General features: G+C 46.9%; 1 protein-coding gene across 1 annotated transcript in view; it reads left to right on the top strand.

Annotated features, from left to right (window-relative positions):
* The window catches only part of ANXA3 (annexin A3), a 45,829-nt gene extending 25,389 nt beyond the window's left edge, over positions 1-20,440 (top strand). Inside the window, exons 5-13 of the mRNA XM_082726542.1 lie at positions 7-120; positions 3,265-3,355; positions 6,478-6,557; positions 8,231-8,287; positions 8,657-8,750; positions 10,119-10,214; positions 11,569-11,627; positions 13,003-13,125; positions 20,040-20,440. Coding sequence (XP_082582668.1) covers positions 7-120; positions 3,265-3,355; positions 6,478-6,557; positions 8,231-8,287; positions 8,657-8,750; positions 10,119-10,214; positions 11,569-11,627; positions 13,003-13,125; positions 20,040-20,099 — 774 coding nt within the window. The 3' untranslated portion in view covers positions 20,100-20,440. The remainder of the gene's footprint in view (positions 1-6; positions 121-3,264; positions 3,356-6,477; positions 6,558-8,230; positions 8,288-8,656; positions 8,751-10,118; positions 10,215-11,568; positions 11,628-13,002; positions 13,126-20,039) is intronic.
* The last annotated feature ends 2,006 nt before the right edge of the window (positions 20,441-22,446 follow it).

Raw genomic sequence — 22,446 nt, 5'->3', positions numbered from 1 at the left:
TTGTAGGAACTGAAAGACGACTTGAAAGGCGATCTCTCCGGCCACTTCAGGCAGCTCACGGTGGCCCTCGTGACTCCTCCGGCTGTGTTTGATGCGAAGCAGCTGAAGAAATCCATGAAGGTAGGAGCCCGGCCGGCGCCGTTTCTGCCCGAGATCCGACTGTGTCATCAGGAACAGGGACTTCCGTCCGGGGCGCACGGGAGACGTGGGTATGAATAGGGTAAATCTGGGTGTCGTTCTGATGCTGTCCAAGAGGAAGAGCAGTCCCGAAGCGGGGACGGGCTGCGGAACCTGGAGCCCACGTGTTCCTCGGCTGAAAGGATCGTCATATCCTAATTTCACCCACAGAGTCAGATCCTCCACTTTGTTGTCATTGAGAGTAAATGGTGCCACCATCGACCCCATTGCTTAGGTCAGAAACCAGGATGATCTTTGAGCCCTTGCGTTCCCTCACGCTTCATCGCTCCCAGAATCTGTCAGCAAGTCCGTGTGCTCCGTCCCCAGATCTGTGTGCGAGTCTGTCTGTGCGGATGTGTGCGTGTCTCTCGGAAGCCGCCGCTGCCATTCCGGCGCCACCAGCAGCGGCTCTGACTGGCCCCACCGGCACCTTCCCGGCCGGTCCCTGCCGGTCCCTGCGTCTGCTTCTGCCCACCCGGAATCCCCTCACCACACAAGAGCCAGAACTATGTTTATGGAGTGATTTTTTGAGCTGTGCTGCTCACAGCCTACATCGCCAGGGGTCTTGAAAGCGCCAAGTCCCAGCTTCTTTCCATGACCTTCATCACCCGTCAGTCTGGGTCCTTCCTGGCTCCGTGAATTTTTAAAAATTCTCTCTGTGTCAGGCAGGGTTTCCCAGAGACGCCGAAGCAGCCGGCGGGGACTTAGGCGGCGAGGTTTACCGCGAGGGCGGGTTACATAGTTAAGAATCTGACGAGGCAACCCGGCGTCTGTAGGGGCTACTAGGAAGGGGCGTGGGGGACTCGTAGCAAAGCGGGAGCTGCGGCCCACAGGTGGGGTTTCTTCTTCTTCAGAGAAGCCTCCACGCTGCTCTCGAGGCCTTTAACTGACTAAACCGGGCCCACCTAAGCTATCGAAGATGATCTCCCTTGCTTAAAGACTGTAGTGATGTCCACAAAATACCTTCCCAGCAGCACCCAGGTTTGAGTGTGAGTAACCGAGGACTGTAGCCCGGCCGAGTCGATGAGGTTCCATGAAGCGCCCACCACACCCTGTCCTCCCCGCCCCCCGACTCCGTGCGCGGCTACACTGGCCTCCTCTGCGCTGCTTGAACATTCTAAGTTTATTCCCACTTCAGGTCCTTATGCGCGATGGTTTTTCCATCTGGAACGTTTTCCTCCGTGTATCTTCAACCAGCTCACTCAGTTTTATATTCTTAGTTATACCGGTCACCATCTGAAATTACCCCGGGGGGTGTATTTGTTGATCATTTGTTTGTCCATCCAGTTAGGAGGCAAAACTCCGTCATGGCAGGGACGTTCATCAGTCTTGGTCGTATCTCCTGTTCCAAGAGGAGAACCTGAAACGCAGTAGGTTGACATGTGTTGACGGGAAGGACGGAGTCTAGGGCCGAGGCCTGAGCGGTCTTCTGCCTCCTTATCCGAGTCGGGAGAGACTGTCTCTTCCGTGGAGGACGCATGAGCCCCCAAGAAGGCAAGACGGAGTGAGACGCACCGGAGAGTTCCTGGGGGAGGCTCACGAGGGATAGAAAGGAGACAGAGCAGGGCGGGTCGGCTGAATTGGGTGAAGCTCATGGCGGTTCGGGTCCGTCACACGTGGAAGGGGGGTGCAGTCGGCTCGGACGGAACGAGCTTCCGTCTCCAGGCAGCCCTGGAAGGCCCCGGCAGGCCGGCGGGGAGCTCCTGAGCTCCTGCCCTTTGGAGAAGTGCCGCCCTGGGCAGAAGCGGCCCAGCCCCAGGACGCCCTCCCTGTCCCCTGTCCGGCCACTCGCTGAGAGCAGCGTGGAGGGAGCACGACCTCATTGTCAACTGCGGGGCGCATCTGAAGCTCGGGCGACTGGGGCTAGCCGCGGGATCTGCAGCAGAGTCTCCGAGCCCTGCATTTCCCCGGCCGCCCCATGGGGGACAGCTTAGCTGGGGGCATCATGAGGATTCGCTTCACCAACAAGGATTAGAAAAATCTCCCTTTTGTGCAAAAGAAATCCAAAGCAGGCAGTGCGGTGCTGGGTGTCACGGCCCAGCCCTTGCCAGGGACTCTGGTTCCTTCGGTCTTGGGGCTTCACCATCCCCGGCCTGTCCGTTCCGCTGGTTGGCTCGGGATGGGGCTCAGCACGCAGGCACCACATCTTTATCCCGTCAGGCAAAAAGACGGTCATGAGACCAAGGAGGGTTCATTTCCTCTCCTTACGGACTCTCGGAAACCGTACGTGGTACTTGATATGTGTTCTATGGGTCATAATTTATTACATGAATGAACTTAGTTCCACGGGAAGCTGAGTAACAGAGTATCTATTTGGGTAGCTGTGTGCTCAGTTAGAAATCGGAGGTTCTGTTACTAAGGTAAGGGAAGTACAAGACATGAGGTCTGCTCAGTTTTGCTGGGAACCTAACACTGATCTAAAAATTAGTCTGTCTTTAAGTTAATCAGTTAGTTAATTAAAAAGGAGACATGCTGAGGGCAACTTGGAACCTCTGCCCCAAAGGGACAGAATTCAGCTTTAGTTCATAAGCTACACTGACCTTATTTGATCAAGTCCTAATGGAAAAGGCCTTTCTTGGAGTCACTGCACAAGAGTGACCTCAGAATAACCAAGACTCAGGGTACCTGGTCCCCAAACCAACTAGGCCCATGACTTACATTATTAAGGCTTAAAAAATCTTCCTGGTTGAAGATGATACCTGCTGACCTAGTGCATTAGCAGAAGGATGAACTCATTCAAGAGAACCGCAAGGCCCTCTCCGAACACAATGGCGTGGTCGATAACTCATTTCTGATCTTTAATGGTGTGGGCTTTTCCCTTACAGCGTTTCTTCCTACAGTTCTTCAGCTGATTTTTACACTAGAGTGGGAAATTTTCTTGGACATTTTGATGTCAGTTTAGATGATCTGTCTTATTTTCATACTAAAATATATGAAAAAACAAGAAAACTGCTTTAGAGCAATATACCACCTTATGCTGATTTACAAAAATGTCTTTTTGTGCGCATAAAACAAGATACTAAGCCTGAAATGCATGGCATTAAGCTTTTCAAGTATTCTAAAAATAGATTTCCTTTTCCTTTTCAGGGCGCTGGCACCAGTGAGTGCGCGCTGATTGAAATCCTCACCACCAGAACGAGCAGGCAGCTGAAGGAGGTCTCGCAAGCCTACTACACAGGTGTGCGTGCGATCTGCTTATTTGACCCCGGTCTGCACACCGAGGAGCCCCCGCGGCTCTCCCCAGAAACCCACCGAGCTCTCCTTCACAAGGCATTTCTGTCGGGCAGGGTGTAAAAAGTAGGATACCCCCAGAACGGGCCACGGTCTGTGGCTCTTCAGAGAATTTGGGAACAAGGTCTGAGCTAGAACTGCGGCGTCCCCGTGCTGTTGACACTTCCCACGTAACGCATTTCAGCTCTGGTGGATTTTGCTCTCAGCAGCCACTGCCTCATTGAATCAACTATTTTCACCAGAAAATAGTTGCCAGAGATTCAAATCATTCTATATTAATAGATTGGCTCGTGATTTGGGGCGTGGAACGTGAGACGGGCGGCGGAGAGCATGTGTTGAGCACAGGCATTCAGTGAAATCAGCTCCCGTCCTCGTAGTCTGTTTGCTGTGCGAAAAGGGGACAGTCCCTGCAGTGTGATTCCGGCGCTGACCCCCCAGGGTAGGCCGGCGACGCAGGTTACAGCGCAGTCCCCAGCGGGCGGCCCTCCCCGCAGACGCGGCCCTGGGTCAGCAGCTCCAGGCCATGCGCCCTTCTGCCCGAAGAGCTTCGAGGCCGGGGCTTCTCACCACTCCCTCGGTCAAGAGCTCACTAGCACGATTCACGGAACTCGTGGCCAGCTGGCCCGTGAACCACAGGAGGGTTAGGGGCACTGACCCTCTGTATAGTTCAAAATACGTGTATAACTTTTTTTTTTAACGATTTTATTTATTGATTTGTCAGAGAGAGAGCACAAGTGGGGGAGCAGCAGGCAGAGGGAGACGCAGGCTCCCTACTGGGCAGGAAGCCCAAAGCAGGACTCGATCCCAGGACCCTGGGTTTGTGACCTGAGCCAAAGGTAGCCACTTAACTGACTGAACGACCCATTCGCCCCTCAAAATACATATATAACTTCTGACCCTCCGCTAGCTTAAGTACTAATGGCCTGCTGTCGACCAGAAGCTTTACTGGTAACAGAAACAGTGGATTGACACAGAATTTGTATCTTGGATGAGTTATATACTATGTTCTCACAATAAACTAAGCTAGAGACAAAAAGAAGTTTCTAAGAAAATCAAAAAGAAGAGAAAATACATTTAAGAAATTGTGCCCCATTTATTGAAAAAACCCACGTACAGGCGGCATGTGCAGCTCCCACCCGCAGCGTTCAAGGGTCAGCCGCACTGACAATTACTGTTTCACTGTAAAGAGCAGAAATCCGGACCCGTCACATGAGGACGCGTAGCAGAGAGGTCTGCGAGCGTCCCAAACGCAGAGCTCCTGGTCCTCACACTGTCTTCTTCCAGCGCATCGACACTTAGTTGCCAACCAGGAAAACCCGTTGACCGTTGGTATCGTTTTTATCGAGGTTCGTTGCCCTTGCATGGCTGACGGCATCACCGGCCACACGACTGTGCTCCATCTCCAGCCTCTTCCTTTCCCTGAGGTCAGGCTGATATCGTGTGGCTCAGAGCCCCGACCCTTCCGATGACAGGGTTGCTCTTTCTGGGGACACCAGCCACCACTCGGAGTCATCATGCTGGCATAAACGCAGGTGTGGTTTGCGGGACCTGCCACAAATAGCAAAGACATTCCTATTATTGGGGAAATTTGAAGGATTTGGAGGCTGCTTCCCAGGAACCAGGGCAAAGACCAGCCTGGATTCTGTACTGTGCTCCAGCCGCCGGGAACCCTCTCTGAGAACCAAGGGAGCACAGTTTCTATGTCGGTGTGTTAAAAAAACACTAAAATCATGCTAGAAGAGTTCCTATCTCCACAGAGTTCCTGCTATTAGATAATCTCATATCCCCTCTGTAAGCATCTCTTGTTGATTTAAAAGGGCAGAAACATTTGTAGGACCACAGAGTTCTCCAGAAGGATGCAGGAGAGGTCGAATAGTCGCGTGACGTCAGCTGCCTGTGAGTCACCAGCTCTTGGATGGAGCAGAAAATGGTTTTAAAATCAGTAGACGTGGGATGCCTGGGTCCCACGTGGCATGCCTTAGGTCTGGATGCCTAAGTTGGTTAAGTGACTGCCTTCGGCTCAGGTCATGATCCTGGAGTCCTGGGACAGAGCCGCGCATCAGGTTCCCTGCTTGGCAGGGAGTCGGCTTCTCCCTCTGACCCTCCCCCTCCTCATGCTCTCTCTCTCAAATAAATAAATAAAATCTTTAAAAAATAAAAAAAAAAAAAATCAGTAGAGCTGCACAGCACAGGCTCTGCAAGAGGAGCCACCAGTGTTCAGCCCCCAAATATGTGAACACAACAATCGGTGTTTGTCACGGGAAACAGCACCTGTTTTTTAGGCAGCTTTCTCACTTTTGAGAGGTATCGCAGAATACAGTCTACCATATACATCACAGTTAAGGTTAGGCTTGATAAAACTGACGGTGGCTCGGGTGACATAAAAATGTCTTTCTCCCACACATAGAAGAAGTCGGAGACAGGCAGTTCCAGGACTGGTATGGAAACTCCTCAACACCTTCAGGAACCCAGGCCCCTTCTTGCTTCTGCCCATGCTGTTGCTAAGATGTAGTCCTTCTCCTCATGGTCCCAAAGTGGTTGCCTGGGCTCCAGGCATCAGTCTACACATCATGCAGGAGGATGGAGGAAGGCGTGGGCCACCTTAAGGAGATTTCCCAGCGATGTCACATAGGTTTCCCTCCATTTCATTACCAAGAAAAACTCATCGGGGAGCTGTGCCTACGGTACTAAACTAAGAGGCAAGCCGAGAGTGCTGTCTTTAGGTTGTGGGCCGCACGTCTTGCTCAAGGACCGTGTTCTCTCATGGTGGAAGAATGAAATGGTGATCAGAAGACAAACTAGCGACTAGCGCCTTGCCCCCCCCCCCACCCCGTGGCTTTTTCACGGTACTTCCTTCTGTTCTTCTGTATCTGCCACAACACACACGATGTAACAGTCCCGAGAAGAGAGTATCCCTATCAGAAGAGCACCAGGAAGTTAGAAAAAAGAGGCAGGATTTATTTTCTCACCTACTCCTTCCTTGCCAGTGTTGACATTTAAGCTTTTCTCTGTTTTGTAATAATGTTTTTTCACTTTGTCAAGACCTGCTGTATTCTTATTTGGTTTCAGTATATAAGAAGAGTCTCGGAGACGACATTAGTTCTGAAACCTCTGGTGATTTCCGGAAGGCTCTGTTGACTTTGGCAGATGTAAGTTTTTATTTTCTATTGCTTAGCCGCCCGGTAAGCTGCATGCTCAAGAATGATTTTTAGGGAGTTTAAAAATAACCAAACGGAGACAAGGAGGCTGCAGTTTTCCTCGTGAAATGATTTGTTCATTTTACATTTTCATTTCTGGACTCCAAAGAATATAGTTTTCTCTTGTCGGCATTTAAATTAAGTCAGACACTTGATACAGAAAAATTACCTTCAGAGATGGGTATATCAGTTTCCAGATTTAAAAAAAAAAAAAAAAAAGCTTGCACAAATAAAAACAAACAGAAAAATGATTTGCTGCAAATTTCTCTCTGCCCCTTTGGAAGAGTTGCTAAACCATGGGTCAGTGTAGGACCAGATGAGGCCACACCAGGCTTTCTCTTCTGTGGAGGTTCAGGACTTCATAGTACAGGTGGCAAGGTCAAGTGTGAGGTGGCACCACCGGTGTGTGTGAGGGAGGAAGTGATCTCAGCCCTCTCCCGCTGGCCTCTTTCAGCCAAGGTACACAGCTCCAGATGTGTGAGAAAATCCCGACACTGGCCTCAGCCTGGGCTGGAAACAGTAGTTGTCCCAGTGAGCTGCGGTCCCGTAGGAAACACTGTGTCCTTGTGATGGTTGCAGTTACTTCAAATGGTGAAAACTTTAAAGATGGGGTCTGCTGAGCAGAGAGCCCGATGTGGGACTCGATCCCAGGGTCCTGGGATCACAACCTGAGCCGAAGGCAGAGGCTTTAACCCACTGAGCCACCCAGGTGCCCCCAAAGCAAAGTTTTTATGGCTGCATGTAGCTTGTCCAAATAAAGCTATAGTCAGAGCAGAAGCCTGGGAATCCCCGTTTTTTGGACTCGAAACACGTGCCCCGAAGCCATACTGCTCACTGCCTTCTGGCTGCTGTGTGCTCATGCATGTGTGCAAATGGGTGTGCCGTCCTGCTCAGAGACCTCTGGGAGCATATGTTTGCGCAACGCCTCACAGATTTGGGCTTGCAGACCCCATCTTTTGAATATTCAGTTCCCTAATGACATAGGACATTGAGCATCTTTTCGTGTACTTTCTGAATCCGTGTGGATCTTTTGCCTATTTTTAATTAGGTTTTCATTGCTTTAAGTGAGTATGAGAAGCTCTTTATATATTTTGGATATAAGTGCAGCATTAGATATGTGTTTGAAAATATTTTTTCTCATTCCGTGGCTTATCTTTTCATCCCTTTAAGATCTTTGAGTTTTCAGGGCGCCTGCGTGGCTCAATGGGTTGGGCCTCTGCCTTCAGCTCGGGTCATGATCTCGGAGTTCTGGGATTGAGTCCCGCTTTGGGCTCTCTGCTCGGTGGGGAGCCTGCTTCCTCCTCTCTCTCTTTCTCTCTCTCTCTGTGTGTGTGTGTGTGTGCCTACTTGTGATCTCTCTCTGTCAAAAAAATAAAATCTTTAAAAAAAAAAAAGATCGTTGAGTTTTCAGAGGAAGAGACTAAGGCTCAGAAAATGGTGTGATTGGTACAAATTCCAGGGCCAGGGAGCAGCAGAGCGAGAACAGGAGCCGAGAGCCTGACTCCTCTGTGCGATGTGGCCGCCCCTGGAGAAAAGCCTCTAAAATGCCCTGCTGACCAGAATACCGAGGGTTAGACTCTCCCGGCTTTAAAAGGGTTGCCTTCGTCTTCATCTTCCCCGTGCAGGGCAGAAGAGATGAAAGTCTGAAAGTGGACGAGCTGCTGGCCAAGCAAGACGCCCAGGTCAGTAGTAGAGCGAAGGCGACATCTCCGGTAACGGTTCTCCCCCTCGGCCGCCCTTCCGTTCGCGTGGCCCCGACGGAGGCCGTCCTCTCCTGTCCCACCTGGAGGAGAAGCCTGAAGGCTGGACATCGCCCACCCCTAGCTCCCCGCCAACCCTCACCCCCCACCCCCCACCCCCGGTGCTGGTTCTTCTTCTGGCTCCGGCCTCCCCGACTCTCAGATCCCAGCCCGCTAACAGTGAGAGGCTCGTCGGTGTGTCCCTGACCTCGACAACCCAGCAAAGCGCCCGCTCTTCTCATTCCCCCGACCCCTGCCAGGAGAGGGAGAGTGTGTCCGTAATGCCGTGCTGTCTTCCTTCCCATCCAATAGATTCTCTATAATGCTGGGGAGAACCGATGGGGCACAGATGAAGACAAATTCACCGAGGTCCTGTGTTTGAGGAGCTTTCCTCAACTGAAGCGGAGTACGTGCTCACAGGACAACCCCTTTTCGCTTTGTGTTGTATTTGCAAATGTTTTGAGGTTTAATATACACAATTCTGGGAAGTGAAGTTAAACATTGCAAAGGCTCTTCTATGTGCATATATATAAGCAATTCAGGAGCACACATGGGAGCTGTGTTCCAGCCCAAGGGAGAACTGAGCCAACTCTTCTCTTTCCTGGAGGCGGAGTACAGTGGCCGGGCACTGACCGGGAACAGGTGGGAGGGGGCAGCAGGGGGGAGGCCAGGGGGAGCCCTCTGGGGTGAGCGCGGTGGGGTGGAGGAGCCTGAAGCAGGGCTTCCAACACATCTCTTCCCTCGTGAGCCACTTTGCAGAAATAACAGGCACGGCCGTGTCCGTCAAGTGTTGATAAGGATGTGACAGTCAATGGGGGAAAGGCGGCATCGTTCTTTCGGTCAGACCTGCTGGTCCGGGAGACTGCTGAGGAGCCACCCCCTCCCTCCTGTATCTCCCGAACCTTCTGGAAGCAAGAGCGCCCAGAAGCCCAGAACTCCATCGGCCGTGAGCGTCTCGCTGTGGCCTCCAGGCACGGTGGAGAGCAGCCCCAGCACGTGACTAGGCTTATGCGGAGTCCATGGGGAAATGAGGAGGCACAAGGCTGTTACCGTGACCTTTTAGTTCTGAGACTTTAGTTCTGAGTTCTTAATCTTGGCACAAAATGTCACTTATTTTATAAAATACTAGTAATAGTATATTATAGTTGCTTTATAAGTACCTTTATTTGAAAAGTAAAAACCAAACAATCCCCAATTTCTCTCCAAAGATTTTTCAGAATTTCTTAGGGAAAAATTGACTTGGCTTACAAAGTATGCCTGTGTCCTGGGTGGCCTCTAGGTTCTGCTTTTGGACAAAAACTGATCGAGACGTTACGTCTGGCAAGCGTGAATCAGCCGTGCTGCTGCTGCGCTAGGGAAGGGTTTACTCAGCAGACAGAAATCTGCATAAGCAGATAAGACATACTTGACCCAGGACCACACTATTGTTTCCCAAGTGCTCTAGAATTTCCAAGTAACCCACCTTTGGGTTAAATTAAATTGTTTTTAATTTAACCTTTCAAGCTATTTTAAATTCCATCAACCTGGGGATGGGGAGAGGGAGGAGAGAGAAAGATGATTGAAGGAAATGGCCTGTGAGGTTTGGGTTTTATTGTAGATCATTTTAAAAAAACGAGAACCAAAACTTCCATTTTCCGGCTTTGATGGTTTAAAGAAGGAGTTCTTGAGTTTGATGCTTAACTTGATTTGCTGTATATCAAATAAAAAACTGGAATGTATTCAAGTATGGTCAGCAGGAATGCCTTAAATATTTTTCTGTGGTGCTGCTTTTTAGCATTTGACGAATACAGAAACATCAGCCAGAGGGACATTGAGGACAGCATAAAAGGAGAGCTGTCGGGGCATTTTGAAGACCTGCTTCTGGCTATAGGTAAGCTCTTCAGTGCATATAAACGGAGTTACTTCGCACTTGTTTTAAATCAACATGAAGCTTCACTCCTTTCAGGTAGGAATCCAGAGTGATCCAACCTTAGGCTCCCGTAGCTCCTAGCCCAGTCCCCAGGGCGCACGATATGCTCCACAAATGTTGTTAAATGGGTGCACGAAGAAGTTATCTTTTGGGGTTTTACTTTGCCTTTAAACTTTGTCACCGTGCTTAGATTAGTAAATTCTTGGAGAGATAAAAATATTACATTTCTCTTTGTTTTTTTTAAGATTTTATTTATTTACTTGACAGAGAGAGACAGTGAGACAGAGAACACAAGCAGGGGGAGTGGGAGAGGGAGAAGCAGGCTTCCCTCAGAGCAGGTTGCTGGATGCGGGGCCCAATTCCAGGACCCCGAAATCATGACCTGAGCCAAAGGCAGACGCTTAACAACTGAGCCACCCAGGTTCCCCCCTTTTCTTTTTTTTTTTTAAAGATTTTATTTATTTATTTGACAGAGAGATCATAAGTAGGCAGAGAGGCAGGCAGAGAGAGAGAGAAGGAAGCAGGCTTCGTGCTGAGCAGAGAGCCCGATGCGGGGCTCGATCCCAGGACCCTGAGATCATGACCTGAGCCGAAGGCAGAGGCTTTAACCCACTGAGCCACCCAGGCACCCCCCTCCCCAAACATTACTTTTCTATTGTCATTTTTACTGAGGCTTTTTGAAAATGGAGTCATTGAGTAATTTACTAAATTTAGTGATTGGCCCTCTTTGGCTATTTGGGGAAGATCTCCGTAGCCCCCAAGGCTGAGCCCAGGTCAGAACTCTAGGGCTCCCCGTCTTGGCCGAGCTACCCAGGAGTATCGAACAGAGAGTCCAGCGCAGACCGAAGCTGGTCCCGGAGCTATGGATGAACAGGCGGACACAAACACTGTTATATAAGGCGATCACTCCCCCCACCCCGGGAGGGCTCTGCAGTCTCTGGGCCCAAGTTCTTTATCAGCAGTCAGAGACGCTGGGAATGGGGCAAGCGTCCACCCCAGGGAGTTCTCAGTGTACGCGTAGGTGTTGCTCTGGGATCCGGAGACGAGCCAGCCGCTGCTGCGGAGCTTCCTGGGCAGATAATTCCGTTTTCCCCTGACTAAAGATAAGGACTGTGCTGAAGTTCCCTGTGAGCACCACGTGACGAGCCTTTGAAATTCAGGTGAAGCATTCACTGCTCCATCCTAAATAACACTGGCAGTCATGAGGGGGCTGAATAGTACGGTGACGCAGAGAGTCTTTGTAAAAAGCATATTACCGTAGATTAACTCAATTTCTATTCAATGAAACTGAACTTTCCTTTCCTCTTTGTAACAGTTCATTGTGCCAGAAACACGCCTGCCTTTTTAGCTGAAAGACTTCATCAGGCTTTAAAGGTGGGTCTGCAAGTTTCTCCCTGCAGGAGAATATTGAACTGTATTGCAGCATACTGAGGGCATGTCGTGTTCCTTCCCTCCCTGGAGGAGTCCTCTTTTGTCTCGGAGGCTGACAGTGAATGTCCTAAGCATTCTAGGGACAGGTACAGTGAGGAGTTAACTAAATTATCTCCCCTACTTCACAGTCCATGAAGGCAGTAAAACTTGGTGTAGAACCCCAAACCTCAAGCCTGACCCATGCAGCCCAGTGGCCTCTCCAGCGTCTTTCTTAAAATCAGCCAAGTTGAGTCAGCAGCCTTTCATGCCATAGAAACCCTGCGCTTCCCCATCTGCTGCTGCTGCTAGATGATGAGGTCTCTGAGTACAGGCGTTTTTCTAGCTCTTTCTATCTCCAGGTCCTGGCCCTGAGCCTGGCACATTAGAAGATGCTTACTTCCGTCTCTTTACTGGACATTTCCTATGGAGGTGCCCATGTGCCTTCAAAGTTATGTCCAAAGTGAACACATCATGTCCCCCACCTCACCCCCACCGAGGGCTGTCCCGTGTCCCGTCGCTCAGTGACTAGCCTCGCCCGACTCTCTGCGGTTAGCCCGTTCCCCGCCCCCAGCCTTGCCCTCTATGCCTCGCCCCCCCCCCCCGGGCCGTCTCTCTGTCCTTGACTAGCCAGCTGTCTTCCCACAGCGCAGTCTTTGCGTGTGTTGTCCTCTCGGCCGGCGATGGACCTCCTCCGGGTCGACCTCTGGTGGCTCGTCTCATCTCTCAGGTCACCGGGCGAGAGGGGTCTTTCGCGACTGAGCAGGAGGACTGGCTTCCTTTCGGTCACACTCCACTCCGTGGTTCTTGTGACTGTTTATATAACCAACGTGTTGATTTTCTTTCTGGTCCCTCCATCCTTGACAACGTAGCCTCCGTGCCAGCCGCGGTAGGATGAGAGCCGTCGGCTGCCGCATGCCCAGTGCGCGGAGCCGGGTCTGACATGTAGCAGACTTCTTCCTCTGGGGGGTTACTTCGGCCCCCGGTCAAACACTGCTTTCTCAGACAGGCCCTTCCTAACCCGTGCTCTGCTTTCGGCCCTCCTGGCGTCCAGTCCCATAGGCCTCAGTACCCCACGGGCTGGATTCCGTCGTGTGACCTTCACAGAACGGAAGGCCTGGCTCTCACTTCTGGTTTCAGCATTTGGCACGGTGGTGGCGTGGAGTAAGCGCTCAAAAAATATTTCTTGAATCTATGAACGATGACGTTTGATGACAAGCGAGTGAAGAAGAGTCCCTGTGGCTGAATATTTTGTGCGCCGTGTCTGTTTCCCGCAAATACAGATCTGTATGTTGTCTTGTGACCCGGGACGTTCGTCCTGTGGACACCTGTTTCTTCACAGGGTGCTGGAACCGATGAGTTCACTCTGAACCGAATCATGGTTTCCAGATCAGAAATGGACCTTTTGGACATTCGAGCGGAGTTTAAGAAGCACTATGGCTATTCCCTGTACTCGGCAATTAAAGTAAGTCTCCTGTTAAAAATAGCAGAATACATTTTGTCTTTCTCCACGCTCAGTCTTGTATAATCCTTAAAACGGAGAGATATGTGACTGAGTTTTCTCTCTCCCTGTCAGTGCATAAATGTGTTTTCTGAGTTTAAAATAGTGATAACAAAATGTCTCCTAAAGATGGTGATTATTTTTAGCTCTAAAATCCCAGGCACATAATAGACACTTAACATTTTTTTTTTCAGGTTTAGTGGCCATTAACTGTTCTTCTTTTGTGCATTGTACTTGCAAGTTATTTACCTGTTTTGGATATTATGGTATTTTTATTTATTTCAGCTTTTCTTTTTTTTTTTTTTAAAGATTTTATTTATTTATTTGACAGAGAGAGATCACAAGTAGGCAGAGAGGCAGGCAGAGAGAGAGAGAGAGGGAAGCAGGCTAGCAGGCTCCCTGCTGAGCAGAGAGCCCGATGCGGGACTCAATCCCAGGACCCTGAGACCATGACCTGAGCCGAAGGCAGCGGCTTAACCCACTGAGCCACCCAGGTGCCCTATTTCAGCTTTTCTTGATGACAAGAGAAGGAAAGGAAAACACACATTTTAAATTTCCTATTTTTACCACAAGTCTGGTTGACATACAATGTCATGTTAGTTTTAGCAGAGTCCAATTTCCTCTTGTTTTACGCAGGATACAGATGGTTCTGTACTTTGGGGGCACATCTTATTTCAGTTTACAGTTTACAGGAACTTTCTCGTTCTTTTAACAGCGACATATCATTCTTTTATTTATATATTTGCACCTGCCATGTCAAGAGATGTTTCCAGTTTCTTGCTGTTATAAACGGTGTTGTGATATGCATACAAAGTTCCATCAGGTACAGGTGTATCAAAGGGATAAATTCTCGTGGGTCAGTGGGATTGCTGAGGCAGACGTAAGTACACTCGTAATCTCGGTAAACATTAGCAACCTTCTCTGTCTGCACATCACTGAATCGACTAGATTCATTCACAAAATCAAATCCTTTTTTTTCTTTCAGCCAGAGCTTTTGTTTTTACACTAAACCTTTGCAGGAAACATACATGCTTACATTGGAATCAGGAACGTACTCAGAGAGGCAGCCCTCAGACTGCGCCCAGGGCTTAGCGAGGATTTCATCAGCTCCCGCTCAATGCAGTTGAATCGATTCTGACACATTACGATAGTTTCAATCAACACGGGAAGATTTAATAACATTAACCATATTGTACTTACTAAGGCAGAAAAGTAGAATCATACATTTTATAAAGATTGCCCGTAACAAGGTTGAAACACAAGGCCTTCAGTTCACCCTCAGCAAATTAGAAAATTCAATTAACCATTAGTTCTCCCTCCCCTGATGGCTGGCTAATTGAGGCTTATATTAGGACACATCTAAGCTATGCGTATCTTGATAGAAAAGAAAGATCCATTGCTAAAGAATTCAATATGTAATTTAAAATTACATGAGGTTTTTTCATTTCTATCACCTAATGTGCATGTTTTAAAAATGAAATGTTAAGGTTGGATTGGGGAAAAAAAAAAAAAAAGAGAGAGCTTGAGCTAGATCAATAAGCGTGAAACAAATGAAAAAGGAAGTCAAAGACCTTTCTCCCCCCAAATCCCAGGCTCACATAGACTCACAGGTGAATTTCACCAAACTCTCAAGGAATAGATATTCCTGTCTACACAGGTTGGACCAGAAAATAGGAAAAATGAAACCTGCCTAGTTAATTCCATGAATTTAGTATAATCTTGATTCCAAAGACAGAGGAAAAAGAAAATTGCATATTCATTTCATTTATGAACATAGATAACAAAGAGTAAAATAATAACTGAATATATCAGTTTATTAAAAAAATACATCAAAATCAAGTGAGGTTTAGCCCAGGAATAAAAGGACGGCTCAGCATCAGAAAATTAATTAATGTGTTTGCCCACATTCCACACATATAAAAGATAATTATATAATTATTTCAATCTTTGCAGAAAAAGCTTTTGAAAAGGATCAATACCTATTTATGATTTAAAAAAAAAAAGTCACCAAATTCAGAATAGAAGCAAACCTGGGCGCCTGGGTGGCTCAGTGGGTTAAGCCTCTGCCTTCAGCTCAGGTCATGATCTCAGGGTCCTGGGATCGAGCCCCGCATCGGGCTCTCTGCTCAGCAGGGAACCTGCTTCCTCTTCTCTCTCTCTGCCTGCCTCTCTGCCTACTTGTGATCTCTCTCTGTCAAATAAATAAATAAAATATTTTTTTAAAAAAAGAATAGAAGCAAACCTCCTTAAATTGATAAAGCTTCCATACCAACATATTACAGCAAACGCAGACTTATTATACTCAGTGGAGAAACTTTAGATGCAGTTCCTTTGAAATAGGGACCGGAACAACAATGCTCCCAACATACTAATAAATACTATACTACTACTACTACCAATATACCTAATACTATCTTACAGAGGACTAAGATCCTAGACAGTACTGGAAATGAAGAAAAAAAAATGTGTAAAGACTGAAACAGAAGAGTTGAAGTTTTCATTATTTTCAGTAAATACAACCATCTTTCTAGAAAAATCAATAGGAATTAGTTTATCATCACTAATAAAAATTCAGCAGTGTTGCCCAATAAAGACCAACCTGTAAAAATCAATAGTATCTCTTACACTGTCAAAATTAAGATACCATTCAAAATAGAAGTGAAAAACTATAAATTATCCAGGAATTCACCTGACCAAGACTACATAACTCTATGGAGAAGACGTTAAGACTGTCACAAAGGCCGTAACACATGTCAATAAATGGAGAGATAGTGGATATGCACTTGAGTGATGTGATAGGATATTATAAAGGTGTCAGTTATTCGTCCAAGTCGCTGTGAATCAAATGGAATTTCAATCAACATTCTAGCTGGGTTTCTTTGAGGAACTTGATTAAGTTACTGTAACATTGATATGGAGGAATGAAGAGTCATGACTAATCGACCGTAAATATAGAGCATAAAGGTAGGGAAAGGGCTCATTCTACTAGAAACTGACATAATCCAAAGCAGTTATTAATCGTGTTAAGTGTCATTTTGGAATGAGAACAGACGCGTGAATCAATGGAACGGAATGGAGACCTCAGAGACAAATGCAGTTGCTTCTGGAAACTCACAGTCTAGAGGGGGCACCACAAATCAGTGGAGGAAGGACAGATTATTTAGTAAAAATGTATTGGGAAACCTGGTTGGCTCTACAGCAAAGAATAAAACTGGATAACTACATCACTGGTAAACTGGAGATGAACTGAAAACCAAACTATGAAAGATAAAATTAGAAAGTTAATCCAAGAAAATGCAAGAATTACCCTTGTGACCCGGAAGCAGGGAAAAGAATTTTTAAACAACAAAAGCACAAATCACATTGCAAAAAAATAAGCAAACAAACAAATACACATTATTAGGTATAAAATATTAAATAATCTCATTACATTTCAATACTGATGAATAGGATCTTTTTGATCCTTAAATTTCCATGATTTGAGAACCAGAGTTCCATTTTGTACATCATCTGACCTTTGGTTCTGTCTTCCTCTGCCTTCTGTCCGTACTTTGGACATTTCTCCATTCACTAGCACCTTCCCTAGGTGATGACTAGGGAGAGGGAGAAGGCAGGTGAAAAACAAAGGTATCTCTTACTATCTACTAGTTAGATATTAATACAAAATTGGGATGAAATTACATTTCCTTGGTAGTTTTCATTGAGCAAAGAAATTAAGTCGCTATTTAATAGATGGTACAACTCCAGGGTCTTTACTGGAAAAACACAATGGCCGTCCTCAACTCATAGTCTCTGCGGAGATTTGAGGGTAGCATAAATAGTATAGTATGAGACAGCACACAGTGAAATACTAGATTGTGTACGGTACGGAGGACACTAACCTATGAATTGAGAGTAAAGAAGTTTGGGATTAGATAGGGAATGTTTCTTGGGCAGATGGGTCTTGATCCTGCCTTTCCGATTTACTAAACTCTTGTTGATGCCTCCTGTGGGCAGGTGCTATGTTGCTCGGCAGGGTCTCAAGTGAATGCTTTAGGAATGTGCATATGGTAAGGAAAGGTGGAAAGAAGTAGTAAGGCTCTTGATCGATTAAGGGGTCTGCCTTGGGGAATGCTGAAAAATAAAATCCAAGTGGTGAGATGAATTTAGTCAAAAGAGAGTTTGGAGAGCCCAGAATTTGTGTTTCATTCATTCAGTTAAAAATTTTGCTGAATGTGTATTATGTGCCTGGCTCAGAGTTACAGTTACAAGCAAAAGGGGAAAAAAAAAGCTTCCTGCCCTTATGAAATCACAGAGGAATGTAAGATTACAACTATGTTAAATGTAAAGGAAAGAGATATTGTGCTGTAAGACCATATGATAAGAGAATCTGACCTATAGGAAAAGCTTCTAAGAGGAAGTTATGATTCAGATCGAAAAAGAACAGACCGGGGTTGCGGGGTCGGAGAGTCAGTGGAGCATACTAACAGAAGGAAAAGGAATTTCAGTGGAAAGACCTCATGGTAAGGGAACATGATGGAAAGTAAGGCCTGCGGGACCAGATCACCCCGGACTATTTGGGCAGGGTTTAAGGATTTTGTCTTTTGCCCAAAAACACTGGCACATTTTCATTTTAAGTGTGTAGTGTCATGGGAATGAGTTGGACATAAGAAAGGAGATTCGGGGGTGCTGAGTTATCTTATTAGTCATACTGGAAGGACTGTGACTGGGTAGTACGAAGTACTAATGCAAAGAGAACAAAGAATAAAGACTGAAAAGACATTTAGGAATTAAAACTTAGAGGACTTGATGCGCTATCTTGCTGTAAGGAACAAGAAAGAGAAGGGGCCACGGATGGCTCCTGGGTTCCTAACTTGGGATCAGATAGTGGTGCCATCCTCTGCAAGGTCAGGCTTTGGGTTTTCGTTTTTGTTTTCTTTTTCTTTTTTGAGAGTGAGAGAGAAAGTTCCTGAGTTTGGTTTTGTACTCGTTGAGTTAGAGATGTCTTCGAAACTATCAGTAGAATTGTCGGGTCAGAAGTTCGTGGCATGAGATATACTTCCAGAGCCAGTTATGTTACAGAGTAGTTGGACATGCATGAAAACCCTGTCTGGAGAAAATCTAGATTGAGAAGAGAAGAAAGTTTAAAATTGAGATTTAAGCGTTACTCACAGTTGATGACTAGGTAGCTGAAGATGAGCAAAAGGGACAAAGGAAAGGATGCTGGCGAGGAAGGAGGAACAGCCAGCTCTACTTACGGGCAAAGCAAGGGCCTGATGGACATGGGGGTCCTTGGACGTGATTCACAACACAGGAAGAATGAACACCTTGTAGAATACAGTAGATGCATCTAGAACCAAGGAAACTAGCGACAAGAGATGCAAGCCTAGAGTTGATTTGTCACAGTCAGAATGGAAAAAGGAATAACTTAAAAAAACACTGCAAAGAAATGACTGGCAGATGGCTTCAACGTGGAGGATAAGCGGTGAGGTCAAGGCTGGGAGAAGAGAGGACGGCTAGGAGCGCTGTTGAAACTATGCCGGCAGAGACATCGGTTTCTTGAGAGCAATTAATACAGCCTAATTAGGAAGACATAATTTCTATTCAAAGGTTCTGAAAATACATTGACTTTTTTCATGATGATAAAATGTCTAAAACGCCATATAAATAGAAGAGCTATTTTACTAGACGGCGTAAAGGCGTAGCGGTAGGAGAAAGGATGGACTTTGTTTGGTGTCAGCGCGGATCAGAGTTTAGATAGAGCTCTGTCGAGCGACTTGGATGAGCTTTCTTGCTTAATGGATAGAACCACGAGAAATTGTTCGCAGCTTGGTCAGAGATGGCTAACGGGAGCTGTTTTAATACACAGAGTTGGTTTATCCGCGGTTCCGCAGATTATAACATATGGCAGAGCAAGCCTCCGAAAACCCAGCAGAGGAAGAACTGCAATCTGTATCGAACAGGAAAATGTATATTAATGCCTTTTGCATCTCATTGTGAAACGCTTCCTAACCTCTTCTCTCAACGACCCTGTTCATTGCGTCCTTGCGTTCCTGCCAACTCTCGGACGTATCCCGATGTGAAACTTAAGCGAGAAGAAGTGCTCGCTCTTTAAGATGCCGTGAATAAAATAAGAATAATGTGAGGGTGTTAGTCAGTCTAGATTAAAAGCCACGTTTTCCCTCTGGTGCTATGTAAAACGTTTACCTGTTTTGCACAGCAAATATGGCATCTTTGCACATGAAGCCTCAATCTCACGTGGTGTCTGTTGTGAACCACGTTGGGTTTTGGCTCGCTTTGGGGAGAGGGACTGAGACGAATCCTCTCTGGGAATGTAGGCTGTTCCAGTTTCCTAAGTCAGGCGAGGTCGCGTGGCATGAAGGCATCAGGCTGTCTGGCTTTGAATCCTGCCTCTGCTGCTTATTCTCTAAAGGACTTGGAGCAAGGCTCCTAAACTCTGTTTTTCTCATCTCTCATTAAATGGACATATTTAGGGTACCTACCAGGTAGAGTTATAAGGGTTATAAGATTAGAGTAGTTAACTCCGAGAAGAGCAAGTGTTTGATATTAATATTATTAAAATTACCAGTTTGAAAAGTTGTGTCGGGAAAGTAATATTATGTAGTGTTAGGTCATTGATGCCATCTTTTTTTCTTGAACCCAAATCGAAATTTAATTGCAATGAGTGAGGAAGAATTAGAACATTCCATATTGTGAAGAAGAGGTGCGGCTGGAAAATAATCCCCCTCAGGTCTGAAGGAAGACGGACTCCAGGTGCGTCTTCCTGAATGAACTGGGTCGTGAGTCTCCCTCCAGTGAATTCCCTAGAGCCGTGAGATTTGATTCCGTTTTGGTCCCTCGTGATTTACGCTCCATCTGTCCTCTCCTGTTCCTTACAGTCGGATACTTCTGGAGACTATGAAGCCACACTCTTAAAGATCTGTGGAGGAGACGACTGAGTCCTGAAGCTCGTCTCTGAAGGTCGCTGTGCCCACGATGGGCCTTTCCAACAGCTCTACTCACTCCTTTCTCAGAGTATGAAAAGTAGAAGCAAGTGTACACAGCAGAGCGTTTTCCTAACCGACATTTCCATCATTCCGTAGTAACAGCAAACAGCGATCACAGCAGAGCACGTCCACATCCCGTACTGATTCATACATGAAATTTTTAAATGGTGTGAAGGATCTGCTAATACAACACGAATTATTTTTCTGCGTAGGAAGTGATAATCTTTGTAGAATTCTAACACATGAACTGTGTAATCAGACTCAGTAAAAGTTGTTGCCTTTGTGAAAGGAAACGTGTCTGCTTGTTTTCAGCAAATGCCCACATTTGTGTTGTGCCTGGTCTCCAGCAATCAATGATATTTTAAAACTTATTTCTGTTATAAAAGCTGTTGCTGCTTTATCTATGCCCTTATTAATCGCATTTATCTCTAAGAAAAGACTAGAGTGAGGCGGGGTGGGATGCTGGCCTGCTCTCGCTAGCTGTGATCACGCTCCAGGCGTAGCATCGCGGGAGGAGAGCTCAGCCCTCCAAAGCCATCTGCTGAGCCATGAGTCTAACCACTTCCCGGCAGAACAGCAAGCACGAACTGGAGTCGTTTTGTGCTAAATTCTACTTTCCCAGAATGGGTTTGTAGCATCGATTTTCTAAGGTTGCTTTTGCTCTAAAATAAGTTTGCATTTTAAAAAAAGCCCTCATGTTATCTTCGCCAGTGACCCAAGATGAAGTGTGTTGACTAACGTGAAACATATGAGGTAGCACTGACCCGTTGCAGTTACTGGTCGGGACTGGAGTAGGAATGATGGACGTGTGAGCCACAGAAACTGGGACGTAGGAGTCCAGGCTTTTAATCAGTGCATTCCACTGGCAAACATCCCAAGACCTTTCAGAAGGACAGACAAATTATTTCTTGTTCTAGTGTTTCCAAAAATGCACAGAGAAAGAAAAGCACCAGGATTTAGAGTCCGACACATGTGGTTTTGACTTCCTGCCCTACCATTTGCTGGTTCTGTGACCCTGGGAACTACCAAAGTCTGCTCAGCTGAAGCTTTCTCATCTGTAAAATGCTGACAATTCTAGCACCTACCTTTCTCCTAGGGCTTTCTAACGATTAAGTAAGGTAGCGCCTTCAAAGCACTTAGCCCTGCGCCTGGAGGGGCAAGTGTTCAATTTCCACGTTCTCATGACTGCCAGGCAACATCGAAATGATCACAACAGCATTGCAACCGTTCCTCAACAGGCTTCAGTGCACCAAGCTCTGTGCTAGGACGTACTGGATAGACCAAGACCAAGACTCATTTGCTTTTGCCAAAGAGCTCAAAATCTATTTGGGGAGAGAGACACATGCATTTAATCACAACACGACATACCGAGCACATTCAGGGAATGGTATTGTGCAAGAGAGAAGCTGTGCAGAGGCTGGCTCTAATCCAGCCTATCAGAGGTCACAGACTCCACCAGTAAGACAGAGAAGAGAGGCTCTCCAGATAGCTCCGAGCACTTGCAAAGTCACAGAGTTAGGAACCAGCACAGCGTGTGCGTGCTTCTACCCAAAGGTCAGTGTGATAGAAGCTCAGAGGAGAAGGCAGGGGTGTGGTGACTGGTGGCGGGAAGCCGGATCATAACGGTCTCGTGCTAAAGAGTTTATAAGCAAGGGAGAGTCCTGGATAGAAGGAGCATTCCAGGAGGATTTCTCCCCCCCCCCTTTTTTTTTAAGATTTTATTCATTTGTCAGAGAAAGAGAGCACAAGCAGGCAGAGACAGAGGCAGAGGGAGAATCAGGCTCCCCACTGATGGGGAGCAGGGAGCTGATGGGGGACTCGATCCCATAAGCCGAAGGCAGCCACTTCACCGACTGAGCCACCCAGGCCTCCCATTTTTTTTTAAAGATTTTAATTTTTTACGTTTTTTTATTCATTTATTTGAGAAAGAGAGAGCACGAGCGGGATAGGGGAGTGGGAAGGGGAGGAGCAGCAGGCAGAGGGAGAAACAGACTCCCACAGAGCAGGAGCCTGATGCAGGGCTGGATCTCAGACTTGGAGATCATGACCTGAGCCGAAGGCAGAAGCTTGACCCACTGAGCCGCCCAAGTGCCCTTCCAGGAGGATTTCAATCAGGGAAATGATGTCAAATGATGTTTGCCCAGGGGGGGGGGAAATGTCTGGGAGAAGAAAGCTAGAGGCAGGAGCCCCTTGGCAAGTTCGTTCTATGATCAAGTCACGAAGGGTCAGCCTAAGTTAGGGTAATGGCAACGGACAACAAAAACCCACGTACATGCTTGAGAACTAAAATCTGTAGAAT

The sequence above is a fragment of the Mustela nivalis genome (assembly GCF_964662115.1).
Source record: "Mustela nivalis genome assembly, chromosome: 4".
In the NCBI taxonomy this organism is placed as follows: domain Eukaryota; kingdom Metazoa; phylum Chordata; class Mammalia; order Carnivora; family Mustelidae; genus Mustela; species Mustela nivalis.
The sequence above is the reverse complement of the archived record's forward strand: the minus strand, read 5'-3'. Positions and strand labels throughout refer to the sequence as shown.